The 14,455-nt window shown below is 47.8% G+C and overlaps 1 protein-coding gene across 1 annotated transcript in view; it reads left to right on the top strand.

Annotated features, from left to right (window-relative positions):
- AZIN2 (antizyme inhibitor 2) overlaps positions 1-9,782 on the top strand; it is a gene marked incomplete in the record, with an annotated part of 39,374 nt that extends 29,592 nt beyond the window's left edge. Inside the window, 2 exon segments of the mRNA NM_001293722.1 lie at positions 5,991-6,203; positions 9,317-9,782. Of these exon segments, the coding sequence (NP_001280651.1) occupies positions 5,991-6,203; positions 9,317-9,436 (333 nt within the window).
- Positions 9,783-14,455: the final 4,673 nt, after the last annotated feature.

The raw sequence follows: 14,455 nt of genomic DNA, 5'->3' as shown, positions 1-14,455 counted from the left end.
TGAAAATTAGTTTTGCTTTCCAAAAAGTAAGCAAATATAAAATCTTGACTTAACAGATTTTTAAAAGGACTAAATAGAATTTGTAGAAATGAAATATATGAACATTGAAATTGTACACAGAGTAAGCAAGATATTGGGGCTTCCCAGGTGGCTCAGTGGTAAAGAATCCACCTGCCACTGCAAGAGACGTGGGTTTGATCCCTGGGTCAGGAAGATCCCCTGGAGAAGGAAATGGCAACCCACTCCAGTATTCTTGCCTGGGACAGAGGACGGAGGAGCCTGTCCATGGACAGAGGAGCCTGGCGGGCTACAGTCCGTGCGGTCGGAAAAGAGTCAGACATGACTCAACGACTAAACAACAACAACAAAGCAAGATATTAGAGACAGTTGAAGAGAGAGGATATGGGGAAAGAAAGAAGGAATTGGAATATAGAGCCGAAGGCACTTTGCAAATGTAGCACAAAGAGACAAATGGAAATAAGAAAGGCGTAGGTGTGGTAGAGTGAGAGGGCGTAATGTCTAACCACAGTTCCAGGAAGAGATTGTATCAGGATACAGAAACAAGACAGGTGGTTTGAACATGGAAATTTTAACATAAAGAACTGCTAACTTTAAAGATGGCTAATTACTAAAAAGGATAAAAGCAGTTACTATATCTGGTAAGGGAGAGTGAAAAATGAAGCACCTTAGAGGAGGGCTCCTCCCTGCAAGTCTGAGATTGAAACCTCTGAGGAAAGGCCATGGTATGCAGCCTTCCTGTGGCAAGGAAACTTTTAGAGGGTCGCCAACACAACTGAATTGCAGAAGTAGCCTGCTGTGGAGTGGAGAGAAGCTTGTTGGACTGTGCAGGCCAAAGTTGAACGGAGGGCCATTGAGGTGAACGCAACCACACCCTCACACCCTGAACCAAAGGTGGCCACACGGAAAACAGCAAGCTAAAAGGGAGAGAGTTCCTTCTTCCTGATCTGCCCTTGCAGTGTTTTTCCAGCAACTTATATTGACAAAGCCCAACATGAGCTAGCTGGGCTTCCCTGGTTGCTCAGTGATAAAGAATTGGGCTGCCAATGCAGGAGACGTGGGTTCGATCCCTGGGTCAGGAAGACCCCCTGGAGAAGGAAATGGCAACCCATTGCAGTATTCTTGCCTGAGAAATTCCATGGAGAGAGGGGTGAGCTACAGTCCATGGGGTTTCAAAAGAGTCAGACATAGCAACTAAACATCATCAAGAACATAGAGCCGGCTAGTAAGGAAGAAATGTCGCACTCTAGGATCGCTAGGAGTCGGGCACGACTTGAGCGACTTCACTTTCACTTTTCACTTTCGTGCATTGGAGAAGGAAATGGCAACCCACTCCAGTATTCTTGCCTGGAGAATCCCAGGAACGGAGGAGCCTAGTGGGCTGCCGTCTATGGGGTCGCACAGAGTCGGACACGACTGAAGCGACTTAGCAGCAGCAGCAGCAGTATCACAAAGCAGGGTGGAGAAGGGTAGATTTGGAGCTGAGGCAAAATAAATAAAAATGAATTGCTGGCAGAGAGTAAACGAGAGGAACATTTATTCTCAGATTCAGGAAATTCAACAAATTCCAAGTATGTTACCTAAAAATGAATCCATACGTAGACAACATGTTAGTGAAACTGAACACCAGAGACGGAAGGTCATAAAACTAGTGAGAGAAACGAGACAGATAAAAGAATACCGGTAGAAGAATATTAATTAGACTTAGAGCTTATTTCCCCCGTAGCAATGGAAGGCAGAAGATAGTGAAAGAGCAGCTCCGATCTATCAGCCTACACTGGATAGCAATAGAATGTAAGTTGGGAGGGAGAGTGACGAAGCTGGTATTCTAAGGCTTTGAATTTCTTGTGTGTGTGTGCTAAGTCGCTTTAGTCACGTCCGACTCTGTGCGGCACTATGGACTGCAGCCCGCCAGGCTCCTCTGTCCGTGGGGTTCTTCAGGCAAGAATACTGGCGTGGGTTGCTGTGCCGTCCTCCAAAAGATCTTCCCAACCCAGGGATCAAACCCATATCTCTTAAGTCTCCTGCCTTGGAAGACGGGTTCTTTACCACTATCACCACCTGAGCAGCCCTTCAATTGCTTGAGCAGAAGGTAGAGATGTTGACTGATTTTAGACTGCCTTAGGAATACATATTACAAAGTAAATATCTTGAGTAACCACTAAAATAGTAGGGGTTTATTAAAACAGTTTGGTTTGGAGAGTGGCATAAAAACATAGACCAGCAAAACATAGATTAGAGCACACACACACAAAATTCACATATATCTGGAAACTTGATTTTGACAAGACTTGCAAAGCACATCATTGGGAATTGCTTAATATATGATGCTAGGTCACTTGATTGTCCCTATGTAAGAAATGAAATTGGATCCCTGTCTCTGGGGCTTTTAATTAGTAGTAGCTTATTTATTTCTGAAATTGGAAGAAATTCTCTTTTTTGGCTTTACTAAGTTTTTCCAGCTAGGAGAAGGTAGAGTCCTTGTATTTCATCTCTCCTTTCAAGGTTTTATTATTTTCATGGGTTAAGTATTATTGTGGCCCAAGTACATCCCTGAGTTTAGTAACTTAATGCTTTCATTACTGTGAGTGGAGATGGTCCCCTGTGTGTTTAAGTTGAGACATCAGCTTACATGTAAAAACTCACTAATCTCTCTTAACTACTCCTCTCCCGTCTGAATTTTCTAGGTGGGCAAGCTTTGTCTGCAGTATAATATTTTATTTCTTTATTTTTCTATATTATATCTTTTTGTTTCTTTATTTTCAGATAATAGCTATTGTCAGCATTTCTCATGCTATGTAAAATAGAAATGACAGAAAGGTTCAGTCTTGGAGTCAAAAGACTTGGGTCTGGTTCTTGGCTCTGCCGTCTAGTAGCTGAGTAACATTAGGCAAGTTACTTACCCTCTCTGGGCCCCGTGTCTATAGTCTTTTCATCTGGAAAATGAGAGGGCTTAACTGTAAAATTAAGGTTGCTTCTAGTTCTGAAATGAAGCCATTCTAGTATATCTCCATTAAGTTAGAGTTGGCTCCTTATTTTAAATGGTTTCTCTTTATTGGAGTTTAATTTTGTCTATAGTTTTAATCAAGAAGGGGTGCTATGGGCTATTGAATGCCATGATTTGGAAAATTAAATTTGAAGTATAGATCTATATTCTTCATGTTACTATGAAGCCAGTGATCACCTTGCTCATTGTCCCTGCCTTCCATTTAAATCATCTGACCATTGAAAGTGATTCTTTGAATGAGAGTGTGGATTTGATTAGCTAGGGTTTCATTTTGGATTTTTGCCTGTATGTTCACAAGTGAGATTTTGATCACAGGCTTTTGTTATGTTTCTTCTTTTTCCTTTTTGTGTGCCGCCCTTGTTCATCCCATGTTTTTTCCTTTTAAAATATTTCTGTACACTTTATGCAGTATAGGAGCTAACTTATGTATGCTTTAAAAGTTGGGGAGTTATTTAGGGATTCCCTCAGAGCCATGTGCCATCTTAAATGCTTCACTGTGTTTCTTCTGTGGATCTGCTCTCATATTGGGCCTCTTTGAGGAAAGCTGCTATCCAGGTGCAGCTAGGAGGGCCCTCGTCTGGGACCCCCAGGAGCTGTGCCACTCACTCCCTCCAGAACCCGGAGCAGGTCACTTCTGAGTTTTCTCATCTGTAAAATGGGAATGCAACTGCCTCCCAGATGAAGTGTGAAGTGGTGGTGGGTGTGCTTTGTAAAGTAGGACCCTCTTCTTGCTCTCTCAGAGAGGGGCCCTAGTAGCTGATTCGGCTTCTTGTATGTTTACAGGTCCATTTCCGCTCAGTTTTCCAACTCAAAAACAGAACTGAGACTTAAAAGCCTGCTCCCACATACTTTTGGAACATTTATTTTGCTATTTCCTTTTTTATTTCATTTTTTTAAAAAAGGTTTTAAATGGTAATTGCCTTATTTCCTGTGAAATTTTAAAATCTTTCCTTTCTACCCATTTAAAATTTATACCACTAATAAGTGAGAGAAATCTGATTATAACTCAAGGGTGCCTTTTCTTTTCATTTTATTGTGGAAGAAGCTTTGAAACCTATTTTCTTAAGGATTTCATAAGGATCCTCATGAATACATTTACGTAGCATTTCCCCTCACACGTCTTTAAAAGTCCACTTGTTGGAGCTAAGGTAAATAATTCAGAGCAACTGAGATGAATTTTACTCATTAATAAGAAGCTTATGAACAAGAGTGTTAAGTTGTATGAACAAGGATGTATTGATCTGTATTCCTCTAGCATGTGAGGTTCATGAGCACAGGAACCTTGTTTTTCTGTGTGTTCACTGTTGCATCCCAGGCTCTTGGATCAGAGCCTGGCACATAGTAGGTACTTAATGAGTATCTGTTGAATGAATGAGTGAGTATAGGATAGTTCTCATGTTTGATTTAATAACATGTGCGTGTCTTTATTAACGAGACTAATTAACGGCTTATGCAGTAACACACGAGTATATTTCTGCTCATGGCACCTGTGGCTCTCCCTGCTCCTGGCTGAGGCACCTAAACACCTCTTCCTCCTCCTCCCATTGGTCTCCTCTGCTGCCTCCTCCTAGGCTCTTGGATAGCGTCTATTTGTACCTTCTTTTTCTTTTTTGCTCTTTCTCATCACTCATGTATTCCCTATTCATTTATTTATTCATTCATTCACTTAAGTAGTCTTCACAAAAGGACTTACTGTATGCCAGACCGCTAGGCTTGGAGGAGATGGGGGTAAACAAGACTGTCGTGATCTCTGGACTCAACCGAATTTATGGTCTGACGGGAAGACGGGCCTGGGAGATACACTTCTTAAATATCAAATTATAAATGATAGGAAATGCTATGAAGGCAAAGCTTGCAGAGCCTTAGTAAAGGCTTCCAGGAGGACCCTGAGATCTAAAGGAAAATTAGGAGTTGGTGGGTTTGGGACCTCAGGGAATAGCGTGGGGATGGCGTGGGGAGCCAGGGGTGAGGGGAGGGAGGGACAGAAGCAGGGTTTCCCCGGGGAGCCACAGCTCCACAGCCCCAGTCACAGCCTGCCTAGCAGCATCCCTGCACTGTGACAAACGGCACTGATACTTTGGTTGTCTTCAGATGGTCTGTGCTACAGACTTTTTTCTGGATTTGGAAGTCACTTAAGGACAAAGTAAAAATTTTACGTCATTGTTAGTTGTGTCTTTGGGTAAGTCAGTTTTGTCTTTGGATAAGTCACTTAACCTCTCAGAATTCCTGTTTCTCTGAAATGGAAGTAATTCTGTGAGGTCCTCTGTGACCTCTGCCAGGCCACCCTGTGACCGTCTGTGGGAGGCCAGTCCTCCTCACCAGACTGAGTGCCGTGGGAGCCTGAGGGAGGGTCTAACTCACTGGTGTCCTTCTGGCCCCTGTTACTGGGTCAGGCCTGGAAGGAGGCGATCGTGATGGCCTGCATAGAAGGAGCCACAGGGCTGGGCAGGGAGGACAATCTCCATTTGAGGGAGGGGGAAGGGCTGCAGAGGTGGGGAAACACCCAGGGTCTGCAAAGCGGCAGATGGTCCAGTGAAGACTGAAGCCAGAGGCTGACGACAACCCCAGCGATGAATAAAGATGGTGCTAACTTACTGGGCCCTTGCCGTGTGTCAGATGCTGGTTCACACACTCATCCTCTAGTCATGTTATGTATCCTGTCACTAACCCCGGCAGGTAGGTAACTGCTTCTATTCCCATTTTATAAATGAGCAAACTGATGGATTAAGTAGCTTGCCCAAGGTCACACAGCTAGCAAGTGTTGGAGCCTGCATTTAAGACCAGGCACTGTGGCTTCTGAGTGTAGGAGGCAATGAATGCAGAGAAGTGGGAGGGCCTTAAATGCAGGCTAGGAGGCCAAGCTGTTGATCCTGTTTGCTCTGGGAGCCGTGCAGGCTTTGGAGGGAGGGAGTGCTCAGACTGTGTACGTATGCCCGGGAAAGCTGACTGTCCCTCTCTCCCGCAGAAACCACCCACGGAGCAGCCCCTGTACAGCAGCAGCCTGTGGGGTCCGGTGGCCAATGGCTGTGACTGTGTAGCTGAGGGCTTGTGGCTGCCGCAACTACACGTAGGGGACTGGCTGGTCTTTGAGAACATGGGCGCCTACACTGTGGGCATGGGTTCCCCCCTCAGGGATGCCCAGACCTGCCGCATCACCTACGCCATGTCCCGGGTGGCCTGGTAAGGGGGCTCTGCTGGGAAATGGAATGGGGATTGGAGAGGGGGCAGGCTGGACTGAAGCCACATGGGGAGCCTCAGGTTTGGGGGCCCTGCCCCTGTGTAATCCAATGGGACACATAATCCTGGGCTACTGATTTCAAGTGAGGCCTGTGCTGGGCACCTGGCTGTGGTCTTTAATGAGACCGAGTTTCCCTTGGGGAGCTCAGAGCCCTGGAGGGACACAGAAGCAGACAGGCGCGCCTGAGAATACAGTGCTGCAGGGAGGGGCCGGGTTTTGGAGGCTTAGATCCCCACCCCAGATCTACCTCCCTGAGGAAAGAAGGATGAAGTCAAAGCCTGGCGGGAGTCAAATGGCTGGAAGGGCAGGAAGGGGGTTCTAGGGTATTTCCACGGCGGGGACATGGTCTGATTTGGATTTTAGAAGGAATTGGGGGCAAACATGCCTTCAAAAAACATGAGGTTGGTCGGGGCTGGAGAGGGAGCAGGGCTGGACATGGGAAGAGCCATGAAGGGTAGCTTAGAGCTTCCAGCAGCAGCTGGCAGGGACTGATTGGAAGTCCGGGGGTGACATGGTCCGATTTGGATTTTAGAAAGACCACTCTAACTACTGGGTGGATGAAGGGAAGACAAGGGCAGGTGTAGATAGAGCTGACCAGTCGGGTGGCTACTCACTGAGCATGCCCTCGCCAGGCCAGCACTGGGATCCAGCGAGACAAGCCTGAAAGTCCAGGGTCTTTCTGCCAGGCTCTACACTAGGCATCGTATGATGATTTTCTTTTACTCAAACACAGAACACTATGGGATCAGTGTTGACACAGAGGTCACTTGCTTGAGGTCACACAGCTGCTCAGCAGTGAAGAGCCCCCCCACTTATGGGGCTGGGGAGATGGCTGCAGAGGGCAGGAGCCATCGGGAGGGGCTTTTTTGCCGGGTCCTCAGAAATGCGTGAAGCCTGTGCCCCCAGGGACATGCAGGGGCTTGAGCTTCCCCCAGCCCGGGAACAATGGTCCCAAACGGCAGGCCTGACGGGCTCGGGATCAGAGTCACCTGTAGTTCATCCAGTCAACAAACCTGCCGCTTCTACTCCCTGCACGGGATAGGCTGATGCTGCCATTTTGAAATCACGGGTGTTTTAAGAAGGCCAAAAACCCCCCACAAAACACCAAATGTAAAAAACCAATAATCACACAAGCTTCCTTATCTATCCCAGCTCCATTGTCAGCAAACACAGGTGGATGAAGTTGCACGGAGTCAGATGCACACGTTACTAGGAACATAAAATTCTGATGTATTGAAATGGCCATGTCCAAAAATTCTCCATATCAAAGAGGCCTCACGGGCATGTCCGACTTTAGAATCTGGCTCTGTGCTGGATCCTGGAGGGTAAAAGAACATCTGAGAATATGGAGCGCCAAGCATCAGACCTGCACGCACACACACACACACACAGACACACACACAGACACATAGACACATACCAGCAGAGTGCAGAGGTCACTAGGGAGGGAGAGTGGGCCATTGAGCTGGGGAGGAGGCACCGCCTGATGGGTGAGGGAGGAGTTAGCCGGGCACCAGAGGGCCAGGCAAGCTGACTGGAGGCTGGCCTGGGCTGGTGGGGGGCTTCAGAGTCCAGTTCATCCAGAGTTTTAAGTGGTTCTATCTAGCTGGAGTGGCATGAGAGGAAGACTTGGTCAAGGAGGACCTTGGAGGCCCAGGTTGGCCGTGATCTTGAAGGCAGTGGGGAGCCAGTGAAGGAGTCTAAGAAACTTATCTTTCAAAACCCATTTAGATAAGGAAACAGAGGTTCAGACAGAGGGCGCTTGGCCCAGAGTACCTCCCACCTGGAAGGGAATGGCCTGGCTGGACTGACTACTGATTTGCTGCTGAATTGTATACATCAGCAAAGAGGGGAGGCCTTCCTGCAGGTGGGGGACTGGAATAGGCTGGAAGTATGAAAGGAGGGGAGGGAAGATGTAGATGGAAGAGGGAGGGTCCTGGGAAGCAGATCCTGGCAGGAGTAAGGAACAGGCTGTCATGCTGCCCTGACCCGGCCTCTTGATACTGAACGCAGTGCTCTTTCCCCGTCCTCCACCCAGCATCCACCTCTCCGCACCAAGTGTGTATTTATTTGTTGTCAGGGGCACTAGGCAATGAGTAACTCAGGTACATCCCCTGCCCCTCTCTAGTTGGAGGATTGTCAGGGAAGCAGGTATTGAATGCTCATTGTTATCAAGGAGTACACTGTGCTGTGGGACTCAACCAGGGTTGATGATGCAGGCAGAGACTGGATGTGCACAGGATGTGCCTGGGATGGGATGCAAGCCCGAAGATGGCTGCACCGTTGTGCGTGGTGGGAGAGGCGGGCAGGGGCCAGATCTTGTGTGGCCTGAGCGTGGAGGGAGACTGCCGGCAACTCAGAAGGGATTTGCTTTTTGGAAAGATGAACCTGGGTTGGACTTTTCTAGGAGACTGTGCTTTCCTGGCTAGAGCTGGTGGTGTCAGTGTGAATGGAGAGAAGTGGGTGCTTTTGGGGATGCTCAGGAATGGGGCTCAGCAAGGATCCACTGGGTGTGGGAACAAGATCTCCAACTCGTGGCAAGAACAGGAGCCGTTTATTAACGTGAGGATGTAGGAGAAACAGTTTGTAGGATTTTTAAGGGAAGGGCAGATTTTTATTTTTTAAGTACCAAGCCTGGGGTATGAAGAATGCGGGCTTTGAAGTGAGTGTTGGGTCATTCTACCTCCTTCTAGGATTGTGACCTTGGGCAGGTAACTTCTAAGTCAGTTTGCTCGGAATAAAATGGGGACGATAAAGTCACCCTTACAGGGTTTTGGGAGAATACAATTAGACTGTAAGTGAAGTGCCTGGCACAATAATGGGCACATCAGTGAATGTGGGTTCCTTTCCCTTGTGGGTTAGGCTCTGGGAGAAGACAGCAGTGGGGGAAGAGGGGGCAGCAGGCCTCCCCCTGCCCTTGCCCCTGGGTGCTGGGGCCCCAGTGGCACCAGGTCTTCCAGTGCAGGAGCCATGGGGAGTTCTTGGCCCATGGGCCCCGTGCCGGCTGCCTCCAGAGACCCCCTCTCCCTTGCAGGGAAGCCCTGCAAGGGCAGCTGCTGCCTGCAGAACAGGACGAGGATGCCGAGGGCATGTGCAAGCCTCTGTCCTGTGGCTGGGAGATCACGGACACCTTGTGCATGGGCCCCGTCTTCACCCCGGCGAGCATCATGTGAGCGGGCCCCGTTCCCCCCCGGAGAACCCCAGCGGGGCCCCAGAGATGCCTCTGGGAGAGGTGGGGAAAGTGGCAAGCAGGGCACCCTCTGGCCAGGACTCTGGTGCTCGCTCTGCCACCCCCCATGCTCCACCTGTAGTGTTTCTGCCCTGTAAATAGGACCAGTCTTACACTTGCTGTAGTTCAAGTATGCAACATAAATCCTGTCCCTTCCAGCTGTGTCTGCCTCCTCTGCAGCGCAAGGGGCCTGGTCAGCCAGGTGTGGGCGTGTTCTTGGGGTCTCCCTTGGTCTCCTTCTCACCTTTGTAAATATGAAGCAAATAAAATATTTAGGTTTTTTAATACTCCAGTGCAATCGGCAGTTCAGTTCACAAAGCAGCCTGGGTTAGGCCAGGGCTGAGACTTCCCCATCCTACAATGATAACCTCACACTGCAGTGTGGGCCTCCCCTACTGGCGCCCAGCTTCTCTGATTCACCTCTCTGGTTTTCTCGAGCTTCCACGCTGGCATCATGAGGAAGGCAGAGCTATCAGAAGTTGGGGTGGGGGTCAGGGTTGCCTCCCTGTAGCACTGGAGCTGCAGCTCATGGCTGAGGAGGTGTCTCTGGGTGTCCCCAATACCCAGCTTAAGTCCTGGCCTAAAGTGGAGGCAATTGAATATTTGACACAGCTTCTGGGAGTTCCTACCAAAGATGAAGAGTGAAGAGGTGGATACCTGGGAGGTTCTAAGGAGATCCCCTACCCGTCCTCTCCTTGAGTGTCAGCAAGGCAGTCGGAGCAATACAGATACATAGCTGGTCTTGCTTACTCAGGCAGTGACTGTTAGCACGTGGTTGGCCACAGACTGCTGCCGCATCCAACGTCAAGGGCCCTGAGGCCCACGGCTCCTCAGTGGGGCAGTTCTCGTCAGGACTTCACATTGTTAGGATCACAAAACTGTGCGCGTGGGGTGTGTGAGCTGCTTAGCAAAGGAGTTCAGATTTTAGAGGTCCCCCAGCTGTTAATGGGTGATCCTAGAGATTTTTCTTTTGCAATTAAAAAAGATATAATTCATATTCCCTAAAACTCACCCTTTCAAAGTGTAGAAGTCAGTGGGTTTTAGTATATTCACAGAGTCTGTGCAACCATCACCACTATCTAATTCTAGAACATGTCCATTACCTCAAAAAGAAACTGCGTTAATTCACACTCACTCCCCATTCTCCCTTTCCCCCAGCCTCTGGTACCCACTTAACTATTTTCTACCTCTGTGGATTTGCCTGGTCTAGATATTCTGAATTGAGCTTCTTCCTGGGTAAGCCTGGTACAATGTGTGCGTTTTCCCCCCTACACCACCAAACAATTCTCTGACAACAGCTGGGTATCCCAGAACTCCACTCAGTTCTGACACTACCTACCTAGAGTGAGATAGAATCAGATCCCACAGGTTAAGGGCTCAGTCCTACAAATCTGAACAACAAAGCAAGGAGTCTGAACTTAATTCTGCAGGCAGTAGGGAGCCCTACATGCCTCTGGAGCAGAAGCATGGTAAGACCTTTGAGAGGATAAATGAAAGCTTATTCACAGGCGGCAGAGGGAGACCTGGAGGTAGCATCCACTTCCTTCACCCCCAGCCTGTTTAAGGCAGGTCCAGCCAGGGGGTCCAAAAGGCACAAGTTGTCCCCTCTGTGCACCCCTGCTCAGGAGGAAGATGGTGCCTCTCTGGGTGTCACCCACCCCGTCCACCCCTCTCCCTTTAGGAAACCCATCTGCCCAAGCCAGCTCATTCCAGCTGCAAAGGGACCATAGGGAAGGCAACAGGATGGGCATTTCCAGTCAACCCTTTGTTCCATTTTAAACCCTCATCCTGGCCCCTAGCGGATGAGTAGCTAAGCCTGTGTAAACTTAACCTGCAAAATTATTAAATGTAGGCTTCTAACAGTCAGAGGGATCTTTTTGAAATATGAATCCAATCTTGTCAATCTGCTGCTGAAAACTCTTTAGCCTGTTTGGCCGCTTTTCAGTTCCTCACGTTTATTGGAATTCTTTTCTGCTTCCAGGCCTTTGCCCTTGCTGTTCCCTCTGCCTAAACTGCATTTCTTCCAGCTTTTTAGGGCTGACTCATTCCCATCTTAAAGAGCGCATCAGGAAGGCCTTTTCTGTACACCCTGTTCAAAGTGCCCCTCCCATCTAATTATGTGTGTGTGGGGGGTGGTGGTCACATTTTACAGAAAGTAGATTCTAAAGGTAACATTTAAGGCAAGAAACACAGTCACAGTTGCCACTGAAAATCCCTGAGAAAGCTATCCCATTGGAGGCAGTTCATTATTTCCCTGTCTTCCTCTGACATGCCAGGTGCATTTCCTTATAACCCCAATAGGTCTCTGATCTCTCTCCCTCACACCTTCAGGTCTTCGCTCAGATGCCACCTTCTCAGTGAGGCCTTCCTGACCACTGTTACAACTGTAACACTCCCACCCCACCCCACCATCCCATGATCCCCTCCATAGTCTTACCTCCTCCCACTCCCCATAACTCATCATCTGACATACATTTAATTAGAATTAAGCTCTTAATTCTAAAATTTTGAAAAGGCTGAGGAGCCAGAAATCAAATTGCCAACATCTGTTGGATCATCAAAAAAAGCAAGAGAGTGCCAGAAAAACATCTACTTTGGCTTTATTAACTACACCAACGCCTTTGACTGTGTGGATCACAACAAACTGTGGAAGATTCTTCAAGAGATGGGAATACCAGATCACCTGACCTGCCTCCTGAGAAATCTGTATGCAGGTCAAGAAGCAAGTTAGAACTGGACATGGAACAACAGACTGGTTCCAAATCAGGAAAGGAGTACGTCAAGGTTGTATATTGTTACCCTGTGTATTTAACTTATACACCGAGTACATCATGAGAAACACTGGATGAAGCACAAGCTGGAAAATCAAGATTGTGGGGAGAAATAATCAATAACCTGAGAGGCAGATGACACCACACTCAGGGCAGAAAGCAAAGAACTAAAGAGCCTCTTGATGAAAATGAAAGAGGAGAGTGAAAAAGCTGGCTTAAAACTCAGCATTCAGAAAACTAAGATCATGGCATCTGGTCCCATCACTTCAAGGCAAATAGATGGGGAAACAATGGAAATAGTAACAGACTTTATTTTGGGGGGCTCCAAAATCACTGCAGATGGTGACTGTGGCCATTAAAGATGCTTGCTCCTTGGAAGAAAAGTTATGACCAACCTAGACAGCATATAAAAAGCAAAGACGTTACTTTGCCAACAAAAGTCTGTCTAGTCAAGGCTATGGTTTTTCTGGTAGTCATGTATGGATGTGAGAGTTGGACTATAAAGCTGAACGCCGAAGAATTGATGCTTTTGAACTGTGGTGTTGGAGAAGACTCTTGAGAGTCCCTTGGACTGCAAGGAGATCCAACCAGTCCATCCTAAAGGAGATCAGTCCTGAATATTCATTGGCAGGACTGATGCTGAAGCTGAAGCGCCAATACTTTGGCCACTTGATGCAAAGAACCGACTCATTGGAAAAGACCCTGATGCTCTCAAGGATTGAAGGCAGGAGGAGAAGGGGATGACAGAGGATGAGACGGTCGGATGGCATCACTGACCGATGGACATGAGTTTGAGTAGGCTCCAGGAGTTGGTGATGGACAGAGAAGCCTGGCGTGCTGCAGTCCATGGGGTCACAGAGTTGGACACGACTGAGCGACTGAGCTGAACTGAAGCTCTTAAGGGCAGAGATATGTTTATTTTTGTTGCCATGTTCCTAGCACCTAAAACACTACCCTACACACGAATGTCCAACATATAAGTTGAACAAATCTTTCACGTCTCAGCTTGGATGTATCCCTTTTCTTTTACTCTATGCCTGGGAATTGTATCTCTGCACTTTCATTGCTCTGTATTCACCCATATTAAAGAACTGTTGATCATAGTGCATTGTAATTTTTCTTCTTGTCTCCCTGCAAATCTGTCAGTTACACAAAGAGAGGGAATGTTTTTCATACTTGCCAATATCATCTGGAGCCTGAGTCAGTGCTGGACACCAAGTAAGTGCTTAGTGTTTTTTGAATAAATTTTTTGGGCTCCAAAATCACTACAGATGGTGATTGCAGCCATGAAATTAAAAGATGCTTACTCCTTGGAAGAAAAGTTATGACCAACCTAGATAGCATATTAAAAAGCAGAGACATTACTTTGCCAACAAAGGTCCATCTAGTCAAGGCTATGATTTTTCCAGTGGTCATATATGGATGTGAGAGTTGGACTGTGAAGAAAGCTGAGTGCCAAAGAATTGATGCTTTTGAACTGTTGGTGCTGGAGACTCTTGAGAGTCCCTTGGACTGCAAGGAGATCCAACCAGTCCATCCTAAAGGAGATCAGTCCTGGCTGTTCATTGGAAGGACGGATGCTGAGGCTGAAACTCCGATACTTTGGCCACATCATGCGAAGAGTTGACTCATTGGAAAAGACCCTGATGCTGGGAGGGACTGGGGGCAGGAGAAGGGGACGACAGAGGATGAGATGGCTGGATAGCATCACCGACTCGATGGACATGAGTTTGGGTAAACTCCAGGAGTTGGTGATGGACAGGGAGGCCTGGCATGCTGCGATTCATGGGGTCGCAGTTGGACACGACTGAGCGACTGAACCGAATCTTGGAGGATGGGATGGCAGGGGTTTATCCCTGAACCTCGAGGCAGGAATATCTAGGCCCTTCTCCTCAGCTCCTGAACAGCAGCCTAGATCCCGCTAAGGGCAGACCACTAACTGGAAAAGACTAGGGACCCCGCAGGCTTCCAGAATTATAACCCAGGAGAAGCCCGGGTCCACATACTATGAATCTTAGGTGGTGAGGGATACAAGATATCTCAATAGCTCTTTCTGCTCTTCCACTCAGCTGAGTGACCTTGGGGTAGGATTACCATGTAAAATATAGGACGCCCTGGTAAAGCTGAATTCAGAAAAACGACGGCTACTTTTTCAGTAAACGTATGGCCCATGGGCTAACACTGTTGTTTAT

The sequence above is a fragment of the Ovis aries genome, chromosome 2, assembly GCF_016772045.2.
Source record: "Ovis aries strain OAR_USU_Benz2616 breed Rambouillet chromosome 2, ARS-UI_Ramb_v3.0, whole genome shotgun sequence".
Taxonomy (NCBI): domain Eukaryota; kingdom Metazoa; phylum Chordata; class Mammalia; order Artiodactyla; family Bovidae; genus Ovis; species Ovis aries.
The sequence above is the reverse complement of the archived record's forward strand: the minus strand, read 5'-3'. Positions and strand labels throughout refer to the sequence as shown.